The sequence below is a fragment of the Botryllus schlosseri genome, chromosome 15 (assembly GCF_051294905.1).
Source record: "Botryllus schlosseri isolate E-star chromosome 15, Bs_hap1, whole genome shotgun sequence".
Classification (NCBI taxonomy): domain Eukaryota; kingdom Metazoa; phylum Chordata; class Ascidiacea; order Stolidobranchia; family Styelidae; genus Botryllus; species Botryllus schlosseri.
This window is the reverse complement of record NC_137250.1, coordinates 2,134,723-2,158,186: the sequence shown is the minus strand read 5'-3', so window position 1 is coordinate 2,158,186 and position 23,464 is coordinate 2,134,723. Positions and strand designations below refer to the sequence as shown.

Here is a 23,464-nt window from a genome sequence, read left to right as displayed (position 1 = left end):
CTTGTCCATTATGTTTATCTCAGACTGATCCTTTTCAGTCAGTTAGCTATGTCGATATGCCTGTTATAGTTAATTAGTCATACTCTTGGCCAGTAGGGTCGACTAACGGGTAGCGGGTCAGACCAGTCACATAATTCCAAGTTACCTCAAAACCCATGCCCTTATTTTGCACTTGAATATTTTATTATCAAGCCTACATACCTAACAGTATATTTCATTATATTACGGATTGTATAGATAGGGGTTCTATTCAACAACTTATTTAATCGAAAACAATGGTAGTGGCAAAAATACGATGAGTCACTAGCGATAAGCCGCTAAAACAGGGGTTGTAATGATGATTTTAGTTGGCATTTCTACGCTCCCATTGTTTCAGTCTGAAGCTGGTGTTTGCCCTGCGAATGCGTTGTGAGCAATACAGGAGATTTAACAGTAAACGCTGATGTTGGAATTTCGTTTAATATTATTTAATCTCGATTTGGGTTTTTCTGAAAGCTGGAGACTTTCTGAGTCAGAGCTGATACAGCTGTGCGACCACATACCCTAGGCCTATTTTCTTGTGACGATTATATTCTCTATGTAACCTGAATATGACGGTTTCTCGTCTGTGAATAGCTATTTTTGGTCCATTTCGCCATAACACTCGGAACTCAGTATGCACTTGTTTTGACTTCCAGGAATTGGGTGTCAATGTATAACCGACTTTTCCCTAGTAGTGACTACAGTGAAATCACAACACCGCCGTAGTATGTGTGTAACGATGCCTATGAACTGAACATACTCAACATTTGCTGTCTTGAGGGATTATTTAATGGAAGTATTTCTTATTAAAAATCTTGACATCTGTTGTAAATGTGCTCGGTACATTAATCAAACCTTCTTCAATGCGAATTGCTTTGCGGGCTGGATGCTGCCCGTATGTTTGAAGACCCTTCTCTAGACCAAGTCAGGTGTTACTACCTTCATTTTACCGCAATCCTGTGGGTGTGTTCAATTGACGCAATTATTAGGCCGAAAAGAATCACAGGTGATGCAGGGCTAGTCTATCGCGCATTTTTGAATAAGTACGCTCAAAATCAGTCGTCCATGAAGAGACCTATAACTCCAGGGATATCTAAACAGATAGATATCCCTGTATAACTCATCCAGTGTAATCATTCCTTTCTATTTGTTTTTTCAGCGCCTCGCCAAACCGCACGGGCATGGTCATAATCAAATGCCGACGAAAAGCTTCGAATGATGCAGTGCTTTACGAGCACAGGGCCGCAGCGATCATACAAATTCGAGACAAAGCACGCGTACGAAATATACAAATTTTATTTCAAGAACGGGCAGTTCGAAACGCAGAAATACGGCATAAATGCGTACAAAATCGCGACCGCGACTGTTACGCGCACAGGTCAAACCCCGGTGCCGTATAATGGGACTGGAATCGGCGCATCCGTGTTTGTATAATCTTGCACAACGCCCTTGAGTACTTGAAGCCGAGTCGTGAGCGCGGATTATCATGAGTAACGAAAATACAGTATACGATAAGCCTTCGCGCCAAGAGCAATATTCGGCGAACGAACAATATAGTTTCGATGCTCCAAAAATACGTTCTCAAGACCAGGGATATCTAGGCAGTATATTAACTCCAATTTCTATTGGTGCTACTCGGAAATCTGACATTATAGCTTCATAATTCGTCATTTGCTCTTGATGAAGGGGCACGCGAACAGTTCTCACAGTTAAAAATGTTATTGTGAACGTACTTTTGAAAGTTTCAATAATATCTTTCCACCATTGCAGCCTCGAAATTTTGATTTGCCTCATCTCGGCGTCGGAAACATGTCGCACAAGACTAGTAATATTCACTGAAAGATAATTTCTATAGTAGTGATCGACCCTCGCGATGGCCTAAAAGTGCTGAAAAATAGTCACACTCAAGAACTGTCAAATTTTCAGTTTAGAAGCCCTCGTTACTTAGAGTCATCATATTTTGGGATCCAGAAATGAGGACACTTCTTACAAATCACCGGACTAGGAAACTGCTGAATTTCTTACAGGAAATGATCTTGGGTTGACTAAAAAAAAAGGTAATTTTTCCATCCCGACTCCCTAAAATAGGTTTGGCTCGAATATCCACATCACAGTTTGCGTGTAATTTATGGCGATTTTCAGAGTCTGCGGACATATGAGCAAGGAACATGAGACGCTTCCCCATGGTGGTAAAATATGTGGGTAGGGCCAGGTATGGTTTGAATTGAGATTTGGGTCAGGGTTAGGATAGATATAATTGTTGATTTTGGGATTATGGTGCGTGTCAGGGTAAGTTTTGGGGTTGTGGAACCACATGTCAAAGTGTCGCATCCTGATCTGTCGTTTTTCAATATGTCACATGCTCATATCTCGGGCAACCGGATTTTAGCTGTGCCGGTCCAGTGGACTGGCGGTCAAATCTATAGAGCAGGACAAATTGCTAAAAAGAAGGACATTTGAGAGTCCTCGGAGGACATTTTGGATTTCCAGAAAAAGGACGACATATGGTAACCCTAATGTTGCTATCAAGACGTCATAACAGGCTATATTCGACTCGGAATCTAGTCTGCCGAGTCGTGATTTGGCCTGACCCGAACCACAGTACGCTGAAAAGATAGGGCAGTGTCATGAAGCGAAATACAAGAGACGGATGAAACGGCCTGTGCACACTCCAGCATGCGACACACTCGGGTGTAGGTCAAAGTTGGGATTAGAAACAGGGCTGAGCACAATGATTCATTTTGAGTAGCGGGAGAAGATTATTTTCGAGTGCCATAAGTACAAGCCGCTGTCCACTCAAGTTATATTGCAACGAGAATTAGTTTTGAAGCTTTTATCCCAACATAGAATCACGTTAGTGGAAATTCCGTGAAGTCATGATCAGGCCGCAGCATTGTCACAACGCGAAACGAAATAGGCATGGCCGAAAAAGTTAGTCCTAAACTTGGTGACAAACTGGCATCATTTTGTTGGTGATTGCAAAAATCTACTTTCTGTCTACAGCCCGACAGAGGTGATGTCATACTTTGACAAAAAGATCGACAATTCTCGTGACGTTGTAACATACGAGTCAGGAGTCAGAGTACTATAGTATGCGACTGCCGGACTAGGAATATCATCTATTACTGATAGCTTACAAGTGTCCAAATTGAGCCTTTCTAGTTCATATCACGTACAAGCATAATGATGGCTGTAAAAATGTTCAAATGATCAAGTTTTGGAAACGCCTCAAGCTAGACGCAGTATTTTTAAATATTCTCTGAACATATTAGCGTTATCAGTGTAGGTGCTAGCTGTGGTTTGTATCGGTATCCTGTCAATATGATGTCAGACGAGTATGAGTGAAGTTCAAAAACATACCTTTTATGCGACCACAAAGAATACAATGCCCGTTCTTCATCACATTAACGATAATTTGGTATTTTAGCGACCAAAGCTATTTCATTGCACTTTGTGACAACGTTACGGGTTGATCACGACTTCACAGATACGTTATTTCACTTAGGCTTCCGCAGCCGAAAATACTCTTCAAATCAGAAATCGTCGTCGATAAATCAACTCCTAGTGCAGTGGTTCTCAAACTGGGGGGGGCGAGAACGCATCCGAAGGGAGGCGCGATACTGCGGTCAACTAAGAAAATAATCTGCGCTCACAGCAATTCCTCTCCAATTTATCTCCGAATTTCATATTCGAAAATTCTCTTAATTAACAGTCAGAACCTTCGGCGCTTCTTCGATATACGCCCGAGATCGAAACAGTGTTTCACGTAACACCAGCAAGTGCTTCCCATGAGCACGATACAATTTTATAAACGTCAAAATAAATTGTTTGTTTTTTTGCCTTTGGAGAGACATATATTAGGGTTGGAGGTGGGTTGGGGTCAACGTTGGGGTTAGGGTATCCCAAGATTAGGGTTGGGGCAGAGGGTATTAGGAAAGAGGATGGAGGGATATTAGGGTTGGATGTGGGTTAGGGTAAAAGTTGGGGTTAGGGTATCCAAAGATTAGGGTTGGGGAAGGGGGATATTAGGGTTGGAAGAGGGGTATAAGAGTTTGATGTGGGTTAGGGTTAGGGTCAAAGTTGAGGTTGGGATATCCCAGGATTAGGGTTGGGGAATGGGTATATTCAGGTTGGGGGGTCTTGGAGTTGGATGTGGGAGGGTAAGGGTCAAAGTTAAGGTTAGGGTGTCCCAATATTACGGTTGGGGGAGGGGGTTGGATGTGGGTTAGGGATACACCAACCTAAACTTTGACCCCAACCTTAACCCTAACCCACCCAACCCTAATATCCCCCTCTCCCCCAGGCCCCAACCCTAAACTTGGGACACCCTAACCTCAACGTTGACCCTAACCCACATCCAACCCTAATATCCCTCCTTCCTCTTCCCTATTACCCCCTCCCCCAACCGTAATCTTGGGATACCCTAACCCCAACTTTGACCCTAACCCACATTCAACACCAATATCTCCATTCCCCAACCCTGATATCCGTCTATTCAAATGCAAAAAAAAATATTTCGACGTTTATAAAATTTTATCGTGTTCATGGGGAAACATTTACGGGTGTCATGGGGAGCACTGTTTTTATCTCGGGCGTATATCGAAGAAGCGCCGAACCTTCTACGGGATTGCTAGCATTCTGGTTGCATTTTGTGATATGAATATAAGGGGGGCGCGAAATTTGGCACTACCGTAATAGGGCGGGGTGTCTAATCAAGTTTGAGAACCTTTGTCCTAGTGGCAAGGATTGCATAATTTCAGTGCTCAACAAATCAAATCTCACTACTCGACTTGAAGCATTAGAATTGATACTCCATTCAGATGTACTCGAACCATTGTGCTCAGCCCTACACATAACCCGCTAAAATCATCTCGCAAAGGGGTAAGCGTTCCTGCCACCAAAACGACCGATCTCTTTATCGCCCACAGACAACTCCTTAACCAATTCCTTCTCCATCAGTTTTAAATCGTCAAAGTCCTCTTTTAGGAGCGATATGAGCGTGTTGAGTCCCTGCTGCTGCTTTTTCAGGTGCAGCTTAAGCTCGGCCAGGGCCTCTCCGTCGATGGTGCCTTCGCGTTCGCCATTGCCTTGACCAGAGTGCGCAGACGACACGAGCGTGTGGTGGTGGTGCTGCATGCGCATTTGGGAGAGCATCTCGTTGAGACGACCCTGAATGGAAAGGTGATTGCTAGTGGCATTGATAGGAGTTACTCAGGGGCATAGACAGGGGGGCGAGTCAGCGACAACTCTACCCCCTTTTGAAACCCCATTGTGTTCTGGGAGAGAATAATCTGCTTATCCCCTATTATGAATGCATTCGCATATTGTTTCTTCACCTGTGGTTGCCTTACCAACCTAAATATTTATGATTAACCATTCCTAATACTACATTGTGTCCACACATTCAGTCATCAGTGTCATCACCAAATTTGACTCAATTCCAGCCAGTAGAAGCGGAGTTTTTCATTGATATTTCTCGCATTATCCTTGATTGGTGGATACTCCGAGGATTATCAACGAAAAACTGAAATAACTCCGCTTCTACTGGTTGGAATTGAGTCAAATTTATTTTACATCGTCTTTGAAGAAAGCTCAACAATTTGATGGGGTTGGCAGAAAAATTTGAAATTTCGTTTTTGATTTTTTCCAATAAATTAAAAATTTTAATTGGATCTGCGGAGTCCTATACTTGTTAGAATCGAACCAAATTTGGTGTGCATCGTTTTTTCAAGGTAACCTGACAATTTAATCGGTAAATGGCTGGAATCCGGGAAAAAAAAGGTTATTTTGAACAGCCCTACTGTACATTTGTGCAAAATACTAATCTAGGTAGGTGACGGTAAGCTAACTACAGGTTTTTCGAGTAGTTCTAGTTCTAGTAAGACAACCGTTGATTCTAGTCTTAGTTGAGTAATCGTAAAAAATGGATGGGTTTTGGAGGTCATTCATTTCAATCGTTGCATCAAATTAATCCAGAACCATAACCCATTGAGTGGCGCTTTCGTAAATTCAACAGTCCAATTACCCTTGACGGAACAGCATCGCTTACCCGGCACTGCGTGGGCGCGTTCAGCTCGCTGAACAAAGCTTCCAGCTGCACCCGCAATTGCTCTTCGTCTGGTTGAATCGCAAAACCGGCCTTGCGGCAAACCTCCTGCGCTATCACCACCTGCGACACAGGATTGAAAACGATCACAAAACAGCTCGCGTCTCTTGCGACAACAAGCGTGACGACATATTTAAAAATATGTCAAGCGAGCAGGTCTACGCATAATGATTTGAGCACTCAAATTTGAATCGAGTAGCGAGACTGGAGTCTTGAGCACGGGAATTATGCGCTCGTTGCCACCAAGAGTCAATTCATCAAAGAAAATTATACTTTCCAAGCTATCTCCCTCTGTTGAAGCCTGGAACTCCCGCTTGGTCGTGCAGTGCAAAGCTATGCTATTGGAAGTGACATCTGTAAAGTGAGACCGCAACGTGCAACGGGCATGGTTGATTAATACCAAATTATATTTAATGTGATGGCGTTGTATTCTTGGCGGTAGCGTAAAAAGCGCAGATTTAAACTTTCCACAGTTTTCATACAGTTATAACGCCGTGACAAGTGATATTCGATTACCAGACTCGAAGCCTAATACTCGTTCCCGAGGCGGACCTCCCATGTACTTGCTTTTACCGGCCCTACATTTAGAATTAGATTAGAAATTGAAGTGTAGCTACCAGGGCTTTGGAGCCGAAGCCGGAGCCCCGGAGCCGTGCATTTTCACCGGAGCTGGAGCCGGAGCTCTACATAAAATTCAGCCGGAGCCGGAGCCCGTTATTTGAGGAGTAGCTCCGGCTCCGACCTATTTCAAAAGATGCTATTATATATGCAACGACCACATCTGCTGATTTATCATAATTGAACAGCAGGCCTGAATTTTAATGCTGTGCACAGCAATGGCACAGAGTAAAGTGCGTTCTAGTGCAACTATGATGTTGTCGACAATTGGCAAGTGTTCATTATGACGTCACAAGCCGGCACCTATATGTCTTCGTTGCTACATCGGATGTTACTGACGACTGACAGACTCTAGATTACTATAGATAACTAACCTATGGGTAGATTAGTAATCTATATAGACCAGGAATGGCCAACCTATTCGGCTAAAGGGGCACATGCAATTGACAAACGAGTGCGCGGTCCACTGGCAGCCCCAAGTGGGTAAAATTTTCAAAGTTTATGAATAAACTAGGTCAATAATATTATCACTTGAGTATTGCGGGTCTATTGTATACCGCCCGCTAGGCTCAGTTTGCAAGGACACGACTAGTCGGCGTCTCGCCACATCGATATCGAAAGTCTCCGATAATATGCGACAATCACTTTGTGCCTACATTTCACCGTCGACGATCTTTATGCGAGCGCAAACGCGAAAAGACTTTCTCCCGTAATTTAGAATACAGTTTGACTCAATCTGGTAAATTAGGCATTTTTTCATTTTCAGTAGGGGGTAGGCTACCAAGCAAGAAATCGTGTGACAATTAAACAAGCGAAGTGTGAAGAAAAATTTCGCTACTATTTTAGTTTATTGTAATGTACCACGATTCACTGAAAATTTGACTGGACCCAGGATCTGCCAATGCGTCGGAACTGATATCTTAGTCATGAATATCCCAAGTGTCGCAGCCAGAATTGTAATTTTTTGTTGGCATTGCAAGTTCACAATCTGAGCAATTCATTTTCGATAACATAATAGGAAATTACCTCGAGGGCGACGCAAAACCCTCTCGCGGGCCATATTTGGCCCGCGGGTTGGCCACCCCTGATATAGACAGGCCCATTCGATAATTTCAGAGCCGGAGCTGGAGCCGGAGCAGTGGTAATAATGCGTCTCCGGAGCTGGAGCCGGAGCTAGTGTATGATAGAAGAAAGCTCCGGAGCCGGAGCTGGAGCAGTTTAAATTTACGGCTGCTCCAAAGCCCTGGTAGCTACACACGTTTTTCCGAAATTGAATTAAAATTAAAATTATCGCTACACAATTTTTCATGAAAGTAGATTAGAATTAAAATTATAGCTACACAGGCTTCTCCGAATGAGACTAGAACTAGACTCAACTCGAGTCACGTTCAACTCAGTTCTTTGAAACTATTGGTTGGTACCGGAGGCCCCGGATTCATAATACACTCGTTTTTCTCACTTTAAACATGTTTCTTCAAACAGATAAAAGACAGTTTCTGGGATTATTTTTCAATTATAGGTCCTGATATACGAGACTCGAACAAGTCATACAGAATTTGTCGCTTCGTACGCCTTGTTCGAGTCACACGCAATGACTAGGGTTCCAGTCGAGTCAGTACAGAAATTGTCTCAAGTCGAGTCATTTCCATTTTTCAGAAAAGGACTCGAGTCCAGGAAAAATTGCGACTTGAGTCGGGTAATGATTCAATTCACTACAGATGACCCCCTGGTTGAAAATCCCCGTTTCTAGCAGCATCGGCGCAAGACAGTCCAAACCTCACCTTCAACACTCTGTGAGACATTTGCAGATATTGCCTTTTGTACTGTTCGATCTTCGACTGCGTGTTGACCTGCATCTCCTGGAGCTCGTGCAGCTTTTCACTTAATATCTGCACAAATAACGGAGGAAAAAACGGGGTTAATTCCAGGATGGCGGGGATTCGGGAATCCAACACGCAATGGGTAGTGGGCTGGGCAAATAGAGTCACTGCCTTCAAATTTTGTATTTCATGACGATGACTAGGGCAAGTTTTTGCAACTTTTTTTTACAGCTTCCGACTGCTTCCTAGATACGTACAATGTTTCAAGCTGTTTGGAGGGATTTTATAGTGCAACTTTTCACTTTTTTTAATACAAATTTTTACTGCAAGTTTCATCAAATATTGCGTCAAAATGTAAAGGAGTGATTTAAAAACATGCTATAAACTATTTCTAGTATGGTTCTATTCTCTTTGATTTGCATAGCAAAGAGCTACATGAGGGGTTAGCTGCATCTCACTGCGTTATCTATGACACAATGGCTTGCAAGCAATAAGTTCAACTACCCCTGCCAAGCATGACCGTGTCCGAACAATATGTAAATAGATCGCTTTGGTAATTCTGTCGTTTAAATTTGAGATAGTTTCCTATCTCGCGAACAACCAGGCGAGACCGCCGGAAATTACATTTCCACTGGGTCACCTTATTCAGGCTATTGATTTTGTTGAAGTCGCCAAGAATGAGTTTTTCCGCAACACCTTGGCTCAAGCTTGAAGACCTAGGGGGTTTGGGGTGAGTTATTGACTTGTTTTAGGGGGGAGGGGATTATCGCTGTGCTGTTTGTATTTTTTGGGGAAAATTATTCCTGCATTGCCCAATTTTCTTGCTGTATACCGGGAAGAATATAATTGTTAGTGGTCTCGCCAGAATGTCCGTGAAATGGCAAAGTAACACATTTGACATTGCCACAGGAACCACAACAGAACCTTTCGAGTATCTCATACCCTACTAATACAACAACAATTATAACCACAACCTCATATGAACTTTATATAATATGGGTTGCTGTGTTTGAAATGTTTTCATTTTAAAGTTGATAACTGGTTGCAGTGCTAAAGTCAATGTGAGCAAAGGTCTTTACCACATTCTCAGTTGATTTACTAGTCACATGTCGGAGCAATAAAATAAAACCTAACACAATCAACGTATTGCCAGTCGCAAAGGTGAATTCAGGATGTGTACATCGGAATCGAACCGGATGATTATTATAACAATCTTGATTTGATTCAGAATATAGCACATACCATTAATATATCGTTAATTAGCACAGAGGTCCTGGTGCGCGATATATTTTAAATAGTACAGTCCTAACTCGAAAAGAGCGACCGACGTTTGACCTCTTACCCATTGTTTTTTACTACAGACCCTAAAACGGGGGAGGGGGGCATACCTAGGCAATTTTTCGAGGAAAAAAGGTCAAGAACCACTGGTTGAAACGAACATGCGTGGCTTTCTGATGCCCAGTTACAAACAACAGAGCTTTCACCGTGATCGCAGTGGGAAGAAACTATGAAGACAACTTTTTGTTGATAGAAGAACTCTCGATGTGAACGGCATATATTTTCGTTACTCAAAATGTTTTGTGACTTTATTTCTGGTGATAAATTAACTCCCGATGCAAATTCAGTAATTCTAATTCTAGTCTAATTTGCAAAAAAAATGTGTAGCTATAATTCTAATTATGAAGTAGAGAATTTTCTAGCCGTGTCCCACTGCGGCCCTAGCAATGCATCGCCTACGACGTGAGGATCTCAAGTTTTGAAAATAGGGGCATCGCAGATAACTGGTGAAGCAGCAGGTTGTGGGAGCGAGCGATTTTGAGATTGTTGGCAAATCAAGCACGGATTCCCGTTAAAAATCTAACTCACGGCCAATCTGGACTGGTGCTGTTGCGCCATAGACTCCTGATGCAACAACCTGTTCTGGAGTTCGTTAAATCCGATCATCGGCACGGGAATGAGGGAGTCCGTATCCGGATTGTCGATTTTTGCCTGTTCCCAAACCACAGCGTCAATTCCTGGACAAAAGACAAGCATCGATTCAGTTCTAGACCTGCAGAGCAGAGATGAGCACAGGCTTGGATCTAATAGTATCATTGGACTGGATTCGGACTTGGAACTTGAAAACAGGACAGCGTCTCTAACCCTTAATCGAAAGAGCACCCCGAAATGTTTGAGTGGTTGCGCGGAGCCCTAACTACAAAATTTGGGCTGCTGATGACTGAAAAAAAGGTCACAACTCTGGACCGGTCCTAATCCTGGCGCCTCATATTGCCATCAGATCTATTTCTTGTCTGAAAAGCTATTTCATGACTGACCAGAATTATGACCTGTGGTAAATGTTCGAAGTGAATAGGGACAGTAGTGACATAGGTTTGTGATGCATTTATAGTTATAAGTTTTGACAATAGCCTTTCATGTACTCTTTAAAAGGAGTCCGCGTATCCCCACGGTCAAGAAGCAATGAAATAGGATGATTTTGTGTTATTATTTGTGAAATTCGACTACCGATCAAGTCAGGGTTGCAATTAGGGCTGGGCACAATGATTCGAGTACTCGAATCTGAATCGAGTATCAATTTTATTGATTCGAGTCGAGTAGTGAAAGACGGTTTTATCGGGTACTGAAATTATACGCTCCTCGCCAATGAAAGTTAATTTATTAACGAGAATTATAGTTTTGGTACTATTTTCCACTGAGGAAGCCGTGAAACCTCGATTGACCGCGTCGCAGCATACGAGACATAGTACAAAGCTACGAACGTTACTGAAAATGACACATTTCCGAAGTCATGATCATCCCACAACATTGTCAAGAAGTGGAATGAAATCGGTATGGTCGAAGAAATACCAAAGTATCTTTAATTTGATGGATAACAGGCATTATGTACTTTGCGGTGGCATAAAAGGTAGCCTACATATTTGAACTTTGACATAGTACATTCTGTTGTGAGGTCATAATCAGTGATACTCGAATACTCGACTCGAAGCTTAATACGTGATTCAGAATCGAATCACTCACGTACTCGATTTTGCCCAGCCCTAGTTGTAATGACTCTACTAGAGATTTTTTGGTGACTCGACTTGACACTACTCATTTTCTAAAATATGGAAAATGACTGAACTCGAGGCACTTTGTGCATTGACTCGACTTGTACTCGAGTCAATGCTCGAGACTCGGACAGCCAAGACAGTTACAATTTCGTTGTAACTACGAAGAATAGTAATCTACCACATTATTGGTATTTCATCTATCAGTACACTACTAGTACATTAAAAATAGGGTAAAGGTAGCAAAATTGCTATATCACAGGGGTGGGCAACATACAGCCCGCGGGCCGGATCCGGCCCGCGACGGGATTTTGTCCGGCCCGCGGACAGTTTTCCGTCTTAAATGATAATGTGGCCCGCGGGCCAGTCTGCCGAGATTCCCCACTACTTGATTAAACGTCAGATTTTAGTAACTGTATGTAATTATATACGTGTGTGCGCATTGTGCAAGAGCTTACGCGTAAGTTCGTCGAAGCGAGAAAACTTGCATTATCGGCATTTACCATCTACTCAATCCTAATGAATTCATATCTTGGTAAGTTTTGGGTACTGGGCTTATCCAATGCCTTGAAATCTTGAGTGAGGATTGTACCATAGTGTCATATATGGTGTGGACAGGAGAAAATCTCACGGCCCAGTGAAATAGTTCTATGTAACACTTTCCATTTAGCTAAAGTCAATTCGACGGCCACTTTTGATCGGCTTGCCGAGCATTAAATTTGATAAAATGGCTATCAATCGAAAGCTACCTCGGCACTGATTGCGAAAATATCAATTTTATTCTGCTCGTGACCCTGGAACCCCCCAAAATCAGCCGCGAATGTTGCATTGTAACGGAGTTTCATATTGTGACGCAACCATGCCGTCTGGGAGCAAGTGAGAGCAGCGAAAACCGGAGGCGTATTGCCCATTGTTGCGCAACCGTCTGAGCAGCTCAGGAGCAAGTGCTCAGTAAAATGAGAGTGTGTATTCTCAATCGTTTGCTCAACAATGGCCAATACGCTTGCGATTTGCGCTGCTCCCAGACGGCATGGTTGTGTCACAATAACAAAGTCCGTTACATTGCAACATCCGAATCAGATTTTGGGTGGTTTCACGAGCAGAATAAAATTTATACTTTCGCAATCAAGACCGCGGTAGCTTTCGATTGATACCCGTTTTATCAAATTTCGCGATCGGCAAGCTGGTCACAAACTACCGTCAAATTGCCTTTAGCCAAATGGAAAGTGTGACGTAGACGCATTTCACTGAACCGTGAGATTTGCTCGTGTCCACGCCATATTGGACATTATGATTCTCAAATCCACATTGACTTCGTCATTATCGGCGGGAACTGGCTTTGAAGTGACATTGCTGTAGTTAAAATGCATTCAGTAAATACGATTTATTCCGTGTATATGTGGATAAACGGGCTAATAAGGTATCGATTCAGCAATTCGGCCCGCCAAGTACTTAATTTTCCTATATCCGGCCCGCCTACTGGAGAAGTTGCCCGCCCCTGCTATATCATGAATGCGAGGCAACTCAAAGAGAGTTGTAAAAAAGTGAGTTTTACAGGATTGAACTCCAAATTTAACAGTGAACACAAGACTCGGACTAGGACTCGAGTCTTAACACTCTGACTTGAACGTTTGAACCATGACTTGGCCTGACTAGGCAGTGAATTGAAAATGACTCAACTTGACTCGAGTCAAAACTGCAAAAGTAAGATTGACTCGGAGCCTTGTGACTTGATCACAACCCGGTGCGCAGACAGAATTAAAAAGTCTGAAATGTTTCACTCCACGACCTGAAGGGGGACTTTCCAGAATCTGCTTGATCTGCTCGGGCTTGATGGCGGCGCGCGGCATGCAAGACTCTGCCGCCATCTGTTGCTGGAGCTTCTGCTGGATCCTTTGCTGGCAGACGAACGCGTAGAGCTCGGAAGCCGGGACCCGTTTCACGTTACCTGTGGCTGTGGATTGCTCCTCCACGTATATCGTGATCTCTGTTCTGAAACAGAGATGGCATAACAGTAAGGAGTAAAGAGAGAGAGAGAGAGAGAGAGAGAGGGAGCAGCATTAGGTATCTTCCACATGTGGGGTCATCATAGTGGATCAAAGCACAGCGATCCGTGACAGCTAGAAGATACACAGCTCCTCCAAATTATATTAGAATTATGGCTACTCACTAGGGCTGTTCAAAATAAAACTTTTTCCCTGAATCTTGCTGGCTAGGTGATCGAATCGTTAGGTTGCCTTAAAAATCGACGCACACCAAATTTGAATTCATTCCAAACGGTAATCGCGATTTCTTACCGTTTAAAAATTTAGAATTTACTAAAAAAAATGCAAAAATATTTTTTTTCAAATTTTTCTGTCAACGCCATGAAATTGTTGCGCCGTCTTAAAAAATGATGCAAAACAAATTTGACTCAACGATGATAATTTTTATCAAATAAAAACTAGAATAACTGCGCTTCTACGGGTTGGAATTGAGTCAAATTTGTTTTGCATCGTTTTTGAAGACAGCGCAACAATTTCATGGGGTTGACAGAAAACTTTGAAAAAAAATATGTTTGCATTTTTTAGTAAATTCAAAATTTTTAAACAGTAAGAAATCCGCGATTACCGGTTGGAATGAATTCAAATTTGGTGTGCGTCGTTTTCTAGGCAACCTAAAGATTCGATCGCCAAGCCAGCAAGATTAAGGAAAAAAGTTGTTTTTGAACAATGAACAGCCCTACTACACAGTTATTTCCAAATTACTTTAAAATTAGAATTATTGCCGATAGTCTATTCCAAATAACATTAGAATTATAACTACAGTTATTTCGAAATTAGATTAAAATTAGAATTATAGCAACAGTTTTTATTTCAAATTAGATTAGAATGATACCTACGGTTATTTCCAAATTACCTTGAAATTATAACTGTACAGTTATATCTAAATTAGATCACAATTAGAATTATAGCTAGGCCTACACAGTTGTTTCCATATTAGATTAGAATTACGGCTACAGTTATTTTAAAACTAGATTAGAGCTATAAAGTTTTTTTCAAATTAGATCAGAATCATAGCTACACAGATATTTTCATATTAAATTTGAATTAGAATTACCGTTATATGTACAGGTTTTTTTTCAAAATTAGATTAGAATTTAAATTACTGAAGATAGGCCGACGAAACTTTGGACATTGCATTAATTCAAATCATAATTCATTATTATGAGCATGAGAATAGCTAATGTATGTACACGAAGCCTGGAACGCTTATCACCACAGGAAAATCAGAAATTAGAATAGATTTAGAACAGGAGAATGGAAACATTTCACAAATTCGACTAGCATTACATAACCGTCATTTTGCACGAATTAGTTAAACCACTCAACTAGAATTCTCTAGCTGTCCAATTGTCCATGCATGCTACTTTGCCACCACTGCCCCATTTACGTGGGCTTTGGCCCCACATCGCTTCTGATCACTAATGACCGAGGCGTTGAGAGTTTTACAAAGTGAGTAGTTTTAGTTCTAGTTGCGCATTTTGCGCAAGTCTGTAGCTCCGGCTTGTGCCAAAGAATTATTTGAAGGTACCTTGTCAGCGACGAAAGCAGAGAAACTTGTTGAGGTTGGTAGAAATTACGGAATTATAGAGCATGCCCAACGCCGCAGTATCAGATAGCCATAAACGAGAAATTCTCTGGACTTACTTGTCTGACGGTAATGCTCGGATGGAATCGACCTTGACCGATAAATTCGGTTTTGAGTCCAAAATCCCGTGTACGACTTGCGATATCTTGTCGTTTCCGTACTGTTTGATTTCCGATTCCTTCTTGTTCAACACGATCGCCAGCAAGCCTTTTTCGTCCTTCATTTTCGGCAAACAGCTGTAGCCGACGGCCTGAAGAAGGGCGAATAACCATGCAATCCAGCAAAATCACACAAGTCGGGGTTAGGAAAAGGCTCACGGTCCCTTACTGGAGACCAGAGTTGGTCAGTTGAGAACTACTTGTACCATTTTAGAGTACGGTAGGCTACTTCACTTCTTACTCAGTTGCTATGTTTTAAGACTATTTCCACTTCTGCTCTGATTTTTGCAGGCGAACTACTTACTTTTTAAAATTGATCAATGATCAAAAAGAAGAAACTAGTTTTGGAATAAGTGTCTATAACTACCATGAATGAAATTGTCACAAAATTGGCTTGAAATTGCCTCTGCCCCGGTAACTGAATAATTTTCGAAGATTCCGTCTTATTTTTGGTGTCGTCAGTCATTTCGTGTCATTCCGTTCATGCATTTTATCATTTCATCGAACCGCAGCATTGTCACAAAGTGAAAGGAAAAAGAAATAACCACAAAAATATCAAATTATTCGCAAATGTGGTCCAACTCGGTGGTTCTCAACCTCGGACCGCCAACTATTTTGGAAATTAATCTGTCACTTCGATGAAAAAAAAAATTGGACACTTACATTAAATAAAGAAATATAACACCAAATTTGAATATTGATTCAGAAATTTGGAACGTATTTTTCTGTAGGCCTATGGTGTCGTAATTTATAGAGTTGATGGTTTACTTTGAACTTGACGTACGTCACAATGCTGCAAGTGTTGTACGATATTGCTTAATATTAAGTAGCCTGCAAGAAGCACCATTAAGACGACAGGTTAACGTAAAAGCTCGCACACAGGCTCCGCTCACGCGTCACTCACAACTTACTATTATCAATAATTAAAATAATATGTGAATGTTAGGAAGACTATTTGAGCAAAGTTCATTAATTTTTGAAAGTACAATTTTGTGACTTTTCACAGTATAGAAGCTGGTAGCAAACAACAGTCGGACATCTTTCAATGAATCTGATCAATCAAATGAAGTTAGTGGTTTTCAGCACGACTTCGCCTCACAGAAACTTCAATAGAGCCATATGGGATATTATGTGACCGATATCAGAAAGGCAGCATTAAATAGTCTTCAACATTTACTTTTGAGTTGCATGTGGAATAAATTTGTCGTAGTGACCCTTTCGATTGATTTTGAAGCATTTAAGGTTCCCCAATTTTTGCAACATTTGCCCTTCCTACTATACACAGTAGGCCTATGGTGCATAATATATAATATAATATTATATATATAATATATACCGTACTTTGAAACGGCAGAAGTGATTTTCCGGAGTGAACAGCACGTTGGAGCCGTCCTTACGATAGTATCCTTTCCCACTGCCCCAGAAAGCCTGGATCTGGTTCCATTTGGCGAGAATCGCGTCCCTGTCATCACCAAACACCAGAGGCGCGGACAGCGCAGAAGCCATATTCAGCAGTACGGCAGTCATCGAGTCTGGCATGAGAGAGTAAATAGATTTAAGGCATTCACGATAACATTGCCTCTCTCTTACCTTGGCCGGCAGACTGCTGCTGCTGTTGCTGCGTTTGATTTTGCGTGTTCCCGAACAATCCTCCACTGTTGGCTGTGGAGCCAAACCCTGAACATGAACAAAGATGATTAGCGCTCACTAAATCCCCCGCTGATGATTTTGTGTGAATGGCTTATTCACATTGAGCTTGGTCCATAAGTGTTTCGATATGTCATCACTTCGGCGATTTTATTTTTACCTAAAGAACTGAATATTTTGACCTAAAAAATCTAAACTTTGACTTTTTTGACCTAAAAAAACTTAATATTGACCAAATTAGGTGTTTTCGCAGATAATGTTAAAATTGTAGGCTACTACTTATCTTCATTTCTGGTTAGAACTGTCTAACCTTACGAAGTAGTTTGGCCTGAAAAAACGTTGTTGGCTCAAAAACTGACGATGAAAAAACTAGTATGTTAACGAAGTCCGGCCCTATGAAGAATTCCAGTAGTTACATCACGTATTATCGTGCAAATAATTAAAACTTGTTGTAGTACAACGAAAGATCCTTTCCTACATTCTCGGGTCGAAAGTGTCTGTCCTCACAAAGTAGCTTGCCAAGAATGGAGAAAGAACGTTCAACAGCAGCAGTTGTTGGCTGACAACACTGAAGTTGTGCGTGCACTGCTGTCGACACACCGTGTTACTCCATAATGACAATGTTGTCTACATCACAATTTTTCATCATGCGCTTCTTGATATAAGAACCAATGCCCACGCAGTCTTGCTTCAGTCAGGATATTGCGGTACGTTTACCATAAAACCATGTCAACCTATTTGTTTCATTTGACCGTTTATGATTTACAATGAGCAGACGATGGGCCGTCTACAACAGGTAGGCCTATAAAGTAGGGTACAAGCTGTAAAATACCAAATGATAAGTTCACCGACAGTGCAAAATGTACGGTAAAAACGAAATGCAGAGGAAAAAAAATTTGGACTTCGTAAACAATTTGACCTAACGCTACGATTTTGACAAAATTATGACAAATTTTGACATGTCAAAAAATAATCGCCCTAGTCATCACCTAACAAACACACACGGCAAAAATAGAGGAAGATTTGAAAAAAGATGACATTTGGGCATCCTACGAGTATATTTCGGTATTATTAAAAAAGAGGACACATAGTACTCCTAGTTACAACAAGGGTAATGTGAAGTCAAACTTTCTAGTTACGTTCGAGTAGTGTTCATGCATGAATTTCAAAACAGGATATTTTGACAGAATTATGAATACTTTGCCCAGCAGCCTACTTCGAGTTTAGTAACTGTGAGTTCAACCACCAAAATGGTCATCCCCGCAAATGAAGTAAAGTAATCGACGGCTGAATCTCGAGCTGCAATCAATTGGGGCGAAACATCCCTCACAAATTTGTAGATGTTCGAACGATTAGTAGACAAGGCTCAGGAAATTCCAGAAAACTTTCGACTCCTGTAGTTCAAGCAAGGTAGGATATTGATCCTATACGAACCAGCACGGCGATGATTTTTATGCCCTTTAACCATCAACAAGTCTCACACAAACGATAATTTAAGAGACAGAACCCAATAGCTACACCGTTTCCATTCACGTTAATCATGATATCACATAATACGAACGACAACCTGTGAATCCCGTGCTTGCTGTTGTGGTTGTTGGCTTTCCAAACGAAAAAGCTAAAAAAATTCAAAATTCGAAGTTACGTAAGTGCTGAATGCAGAAATCGAAACACCAACCTGAAGTACCACCACCACCAAAGAGACTTCCTCCAGTAGATTTGGCTCCAAATGCTGTAAATAATAACGATACCGGACTGACTAACATATTGGTATGAATATTTCGCGATAGAATATAATGAAATATCATAGATTGCCTTAAACCAGGGGCCATCAACTCAAAAGCGAGCCATTTTTCAAATTTTGACAAAATAGGCCTCACAGTTGAGCATTTGAGCAACCATGTTTTTCAAACTGTGCATCAGTACAACGCTGTGTGTTTTCAAATTTCACATGCTACTTGATAAAATCGTTAGGCTGCTCATAAATAGGCTACCTACACATCAAACTTTTGGCTTTATTCCAAACTGAGGAAATATTAAGAGAAAATTTTGTATTTATTCTACAAAATTAACATAATTTTTAGTTATTTAACTGGTTACCCATGAAATTGTTGACTAAAAATAAAATGTTCAACTAGTCGGACAGAATTTCAACCTGTAGCCTACAAGTTATTGTAAAATGAAAATTTTGGATTTGAACAAAATTGTATTTATGGTAATTAATGAGTTTTAACGATAAATTCAACATCCCAAATTATTCTAAGCAAACTAACAATTTTATCTTAAGTTATTTTTGAACAGCTCGATAGCTAAGTCACAAAAAAGTTAAAGGAATGATAGGGTTACCTGTTGTGGATGTATTCTGTCCAAACAAGTTGGTTGAAGCCGTAGTCTTGGCTCCAAATGTAAATGCCATTTCCGTTGATTTAAAGAGAAATCCCACACAATTATTTCGATCACCGTACCAAGTTATACTCTAAAGATGACAAAAGAGAAATGACGATAAGTTAGCATCCCTAAAAAGCAAGACCTCGACGAAAACATTTTGCATTCACACGCAAATTACAATAAAAATACAATATCACTTTGACGGAGAGGTATTTGTTAGAAAGATACCACCAGAAATACATAATTGTATTTGTACTGTCCCGTTGCACGACTCGATCCAGACAGACGCTGCACACCAAATTTGGCTTAATTCCTACCAGTAGACGCAGAGCCCTATATGGAATCTCGGTCCATTTTTTCAAATAAATCCTGCGTGATGAGAGCTTTTCTGTATAGAATAATTAAGCAATTAAACAGAAAATCCTGCGTGCCGTTGCCACCAATTCCACTCCGGCGCAGAGCCAATTCAAATTTACTACTTATTATAAAAAATAAAAAACAATTTTAAAAATTTTACGGTAAACCTCATGAAATTGTTGAGTTGTCTACGAAAACGATGTAAAGCAAATTTGACGCGATTCCAAACTGTAGAAGCGAAGTTATTTGAGTTTTTCTTTAATAATTCTGGACGTCAATGCTAATTTTGCGAATTTAATACTTTCAACTCCAACAACTCCGCTTCCACCGGTTTGAATTGAGCAAAAATTGTTATGCATCGTTCTTTTAGGCCACTCAACAAATTTATGGGGTTGACAATGACTTTTTTTTTCATAATAAATAATAAATTTTTCATAATCAATTCAAAAATTTCAATTGGTTCTGTATCATTTTTTACTAGTTGGAATGGAAAAATTTGGTGTGCAGCATTTTTTAGGCAAATTCACAATTTGAGCAGTGAATCCTCGGAATCCGGGAAAAAAAGCTAATTTTGAACAACCCTACTATGCACGTTCAAGAAAATAAACATTTGTGAGAAGTTGTGATCGTGGTCAAAAAATACCAAATTATCTGAATTTGGTGTAGAATTGGCATTACTTTCTTAGTGGTTGCATAAGGGGCACATATTCAAACTTTCCTTATCAACTAGACTCGTATGAAGTCACACTAAGTGATATTCGAATACTCGAATCTGAGACCTAATACTCAATTCAGATTAAAATCGCTCATTTCATTTTGCCCAGCCATGCTTATGACAAGCTCCGCAGAGAATATAAATTTTGAGAAACATTTGCTAATTTTAATAAAAACCATGAAAAATCATTTTGCTTTCCCAGTTCAAATTTCTCTCATGACCCAAATCTCACTACGCCTTTCCAAACAATATTTTCATTCGTCAGGCACCGTTAATCCATTGCCATATTTAGGATTTGGATTCCATTTGTTTTTATGGGGATAGGGCTTGACTCGGTTCATATCGAGCTGGTTCAAAAGATTCTCTTGTATGGTGATGCCCTCTTTACTGATATCGTTGGGGTATTTGTGAAGCAGCTTGTTGATTGCCGATGAATGTAAAGTCCCTTGCACTACATTCCCTTCTAGATAATCAGTCCTTCGCTTCTCTTTTAAGTCACGGATGGATTTGTCGCACTTGACCAGGGCGTGAAGCTGTTTCGCGCATTTTGCGTCCAGCAAGTCGTTTTCTTCTAAACATTGGAAAAACGCGTTGGCTTCGTTCGTGCAGGTTTTGCTGATGCTGGCTTCCGTCCGCGATCCTTTTACGGTATCTCGGAGATAGAACGGACGTTTCGCTTTCAATTCAGGCCTGGAAAGCTTGGACGCTTTTCGGGTCATGTAGGCTAATTTTGAGTTGATGTCAGTGAATCGTGACATTGTATTATCTGCGGAAAAGATGTTTCTTGTTATCGCTATACGACTGAGTGCTATACAATTCATTCTTTCTGACTGTAATTGCATTTCATAGCTCGAAAAGATTAGGATCGCAATGCCACAGAAAACAGTGGTACCAACAATATATATAAAGCCTAGTTCCTAAGTAGCATGAATCCCTAGTGAAATGGACATACGAAATGAACTTGAATTTTCAAGGTAACTTGAAAACAAAACTGGTTAATGTCCAAATTATATGGTCAAAGTCCAAATTTACAAAAATGTACATAACACTGTTTGGTTTTCTAGAGACGATATAGCAAATTTTCAAACCCTGAGCTGAGACTCAGGTCTGATCCAGCCTCAGTTCAAAACCCATGACGTCAAGACCAGAGGTGGTCAAAGTAGTCAAGTAGAAGTAGCAACACAAAAAACTACTAAAGTATGAGTAGAAGTAGTCCTTTTGAAAGCAGCCTGAAGTAGAAGTAGAATTGACTGACTTTAAATCTACTTAAGTAAAAAAGTAGTTGAGAAAACGATCATACCATAAACCGGGGTAACTTTGGAAAATTTTCAACAATTCCGCTTTGTATCTTGGAAATGCTAGGGTGTAAAAAATACACTTTCCCTTTCCTATGTCCTCTGATGGATATATTTGTCGTAATTTACGATATCCCATATTCAGCAGGCGCATTTTTAAGAGTATGTGATAAGTTTTTGAAGTAGCATACGCCCAATTACAATCTCTCGGCTTATTGCCTACCAATTTTTTCATATTTTGGTAAACTTTTAATTCATTAACCTTCTCATTCCATTTTCAAAAGCCATCAGGCCGGTCATAACGAATATAGTTGACGATACACTTTGACACAGATGAAGTAGTCAATTTCCAGAGCTCTAAATATCACATTTTCCACTGTCCAAAGTTACCCCCTTCTGATAAAATTTGACGGGGTAACTTTGGACATCAGATTTTCTTATATTGATGTACAGGTGAGCCCACTGAGATTTTTGCCATGGATTAAGACTACTTAGAGGTATATGCATCCAAGTTTTGAATCTATGAATCACATGCTATCTATGTTCGGTTGTAGGAATTGTAATGGCCATGCAGCAATTTTGATGAAATTGATCCCCGCCATTAATTTATCAATGTTGGGTCAAGTTTATCGGGTAGTGAAATAATCCACCTTTTATTGAGTCTACTTGTGGTACTGTTGCCTCATGAAAAAGAATTGGACATCCGCGGCAACCCTTTTCCACTAATACCCATTCAAATATTTTACTGCTCAGTGTCCAAAGTTACCCCGGTTTACGGTAATTCGTTTGTACGGAATGTCAAAAGCTGCAAATTGAGCTATGCAAAAGGTGCAGAGCATGATTCATATTAATGCATCCCAGGAGTTATAAATTTTTGACAGAATAAGCATTCGTCCGCATCATGGAATGAAAATGATAGCATTGAACTGGAACACCACGATTAGCTAATATCATGGTATGGCCCCCTCTCACATATTACAAGGACAGTAGTATGGTCGAAGAGCAACACGGAGAAGTGGTGTCGGATACGGTGTTTCCGCGATTAGATATGGGTGATCGTAAAAATACCATATAGTGTAGCTTTATTTTCGGAAAATGGAGGCATTACTAAAGTTGCTTTTATCCTTCAACATGTATGTTCTCCAGACAAAAGATCTGAAACCAATTAGAAATTAAAGTATGGGATTGAAAGAGCAATATGAATGCTACTTCTAAAAAGCGGAAAATATATTTCATGTCTTTTGTTCAGAAAGTTTCAACAGTGGTCTGCTAAAGCAGGCGTAAAGCTAAGAAAAAGAGGTCTCCCGTGCTTTCGCTACAGTCTCTGTAGCGAAAGCACGGGAGACCGACACGCACCATTAGCGTTGATAAACAATCTTATTAGCGGACATCGACCAGAAAAAGATGTCTGAGGCAGAAGACTACTCGTGAAAAATGTGTAAAATGTTTGCGGCCCCATTTTATGATCTTTTGACGACTTGGCGCAGTTCGCTGTAATAAAATGTCAAAATTTCACAGTTTCGTCATCAACGTCGAAGCCTCTATGAATAAAATTTCGCGATTTTGGTGTTTTTTCATCATCATCATCATCATTGGTTTATTAGCAATTTTATCAGTTCAATACACCACAAAAATGCGATACAATGAAAAGACAGGAAGATG

The 23,464-nt window shown here is 40.6% G+C and overlaps 2 protein-coding genes across 2 annotated transcripts; both read right to left on the bottom strand.

Moving 5' to 3' along the window:
- Positions 1-1,299: 1,299 nt before the first annotated feature.
- Positions 1,300-19,523, bottom strand: LOC145457007 (nuclear pore complex protein Nup54-like). Its single transcript, XM_080335162.1, has 12 exons — positions 19,394-19,523; positions 18,726-18,779; positions 18,615-18,665; positions 16,991-17,077; positions 16,742-16,932; positions 15,302-15,492; positions 13,402-13,604; positions 10,432-10,580; positions 8,527-8,634; positions 6,071-6,190; positions 4,638-5,190; positions 1,300-3,740 (listed from the first exon to the last, which is right to left on the bottom strand). Exons 1-11 carry the CDS (start codon positions 19,461-19,463, stop codon positions 4,888-4,890), a joined length of 1,527 nt encoding a protein of 508 aa, XP_080191288.1. The 5' UTR covers positions 19,464-19,523; the 3' UTR covers positions 1,300-3,740; positions 4,638-4,887.
- On the bottom strand, positions 19,523-21,655 carry LOC145457019 (uncharacterized). Its single transcript, XM_080335178.1, has one exon. The coding sequence runs from the start codon at positions 21,347-21,349 to the stop codon at positions 20,762-20,764; it is 588 nt and encodes a 195-aa protein (XP_080191304.1). The 5' UTR covers positions 21,350-21,655; the 3' UTR covers positions 19,523-20,761.
- Positions 21,656-23,464: the final 1,809 nt, after the last annotated feature.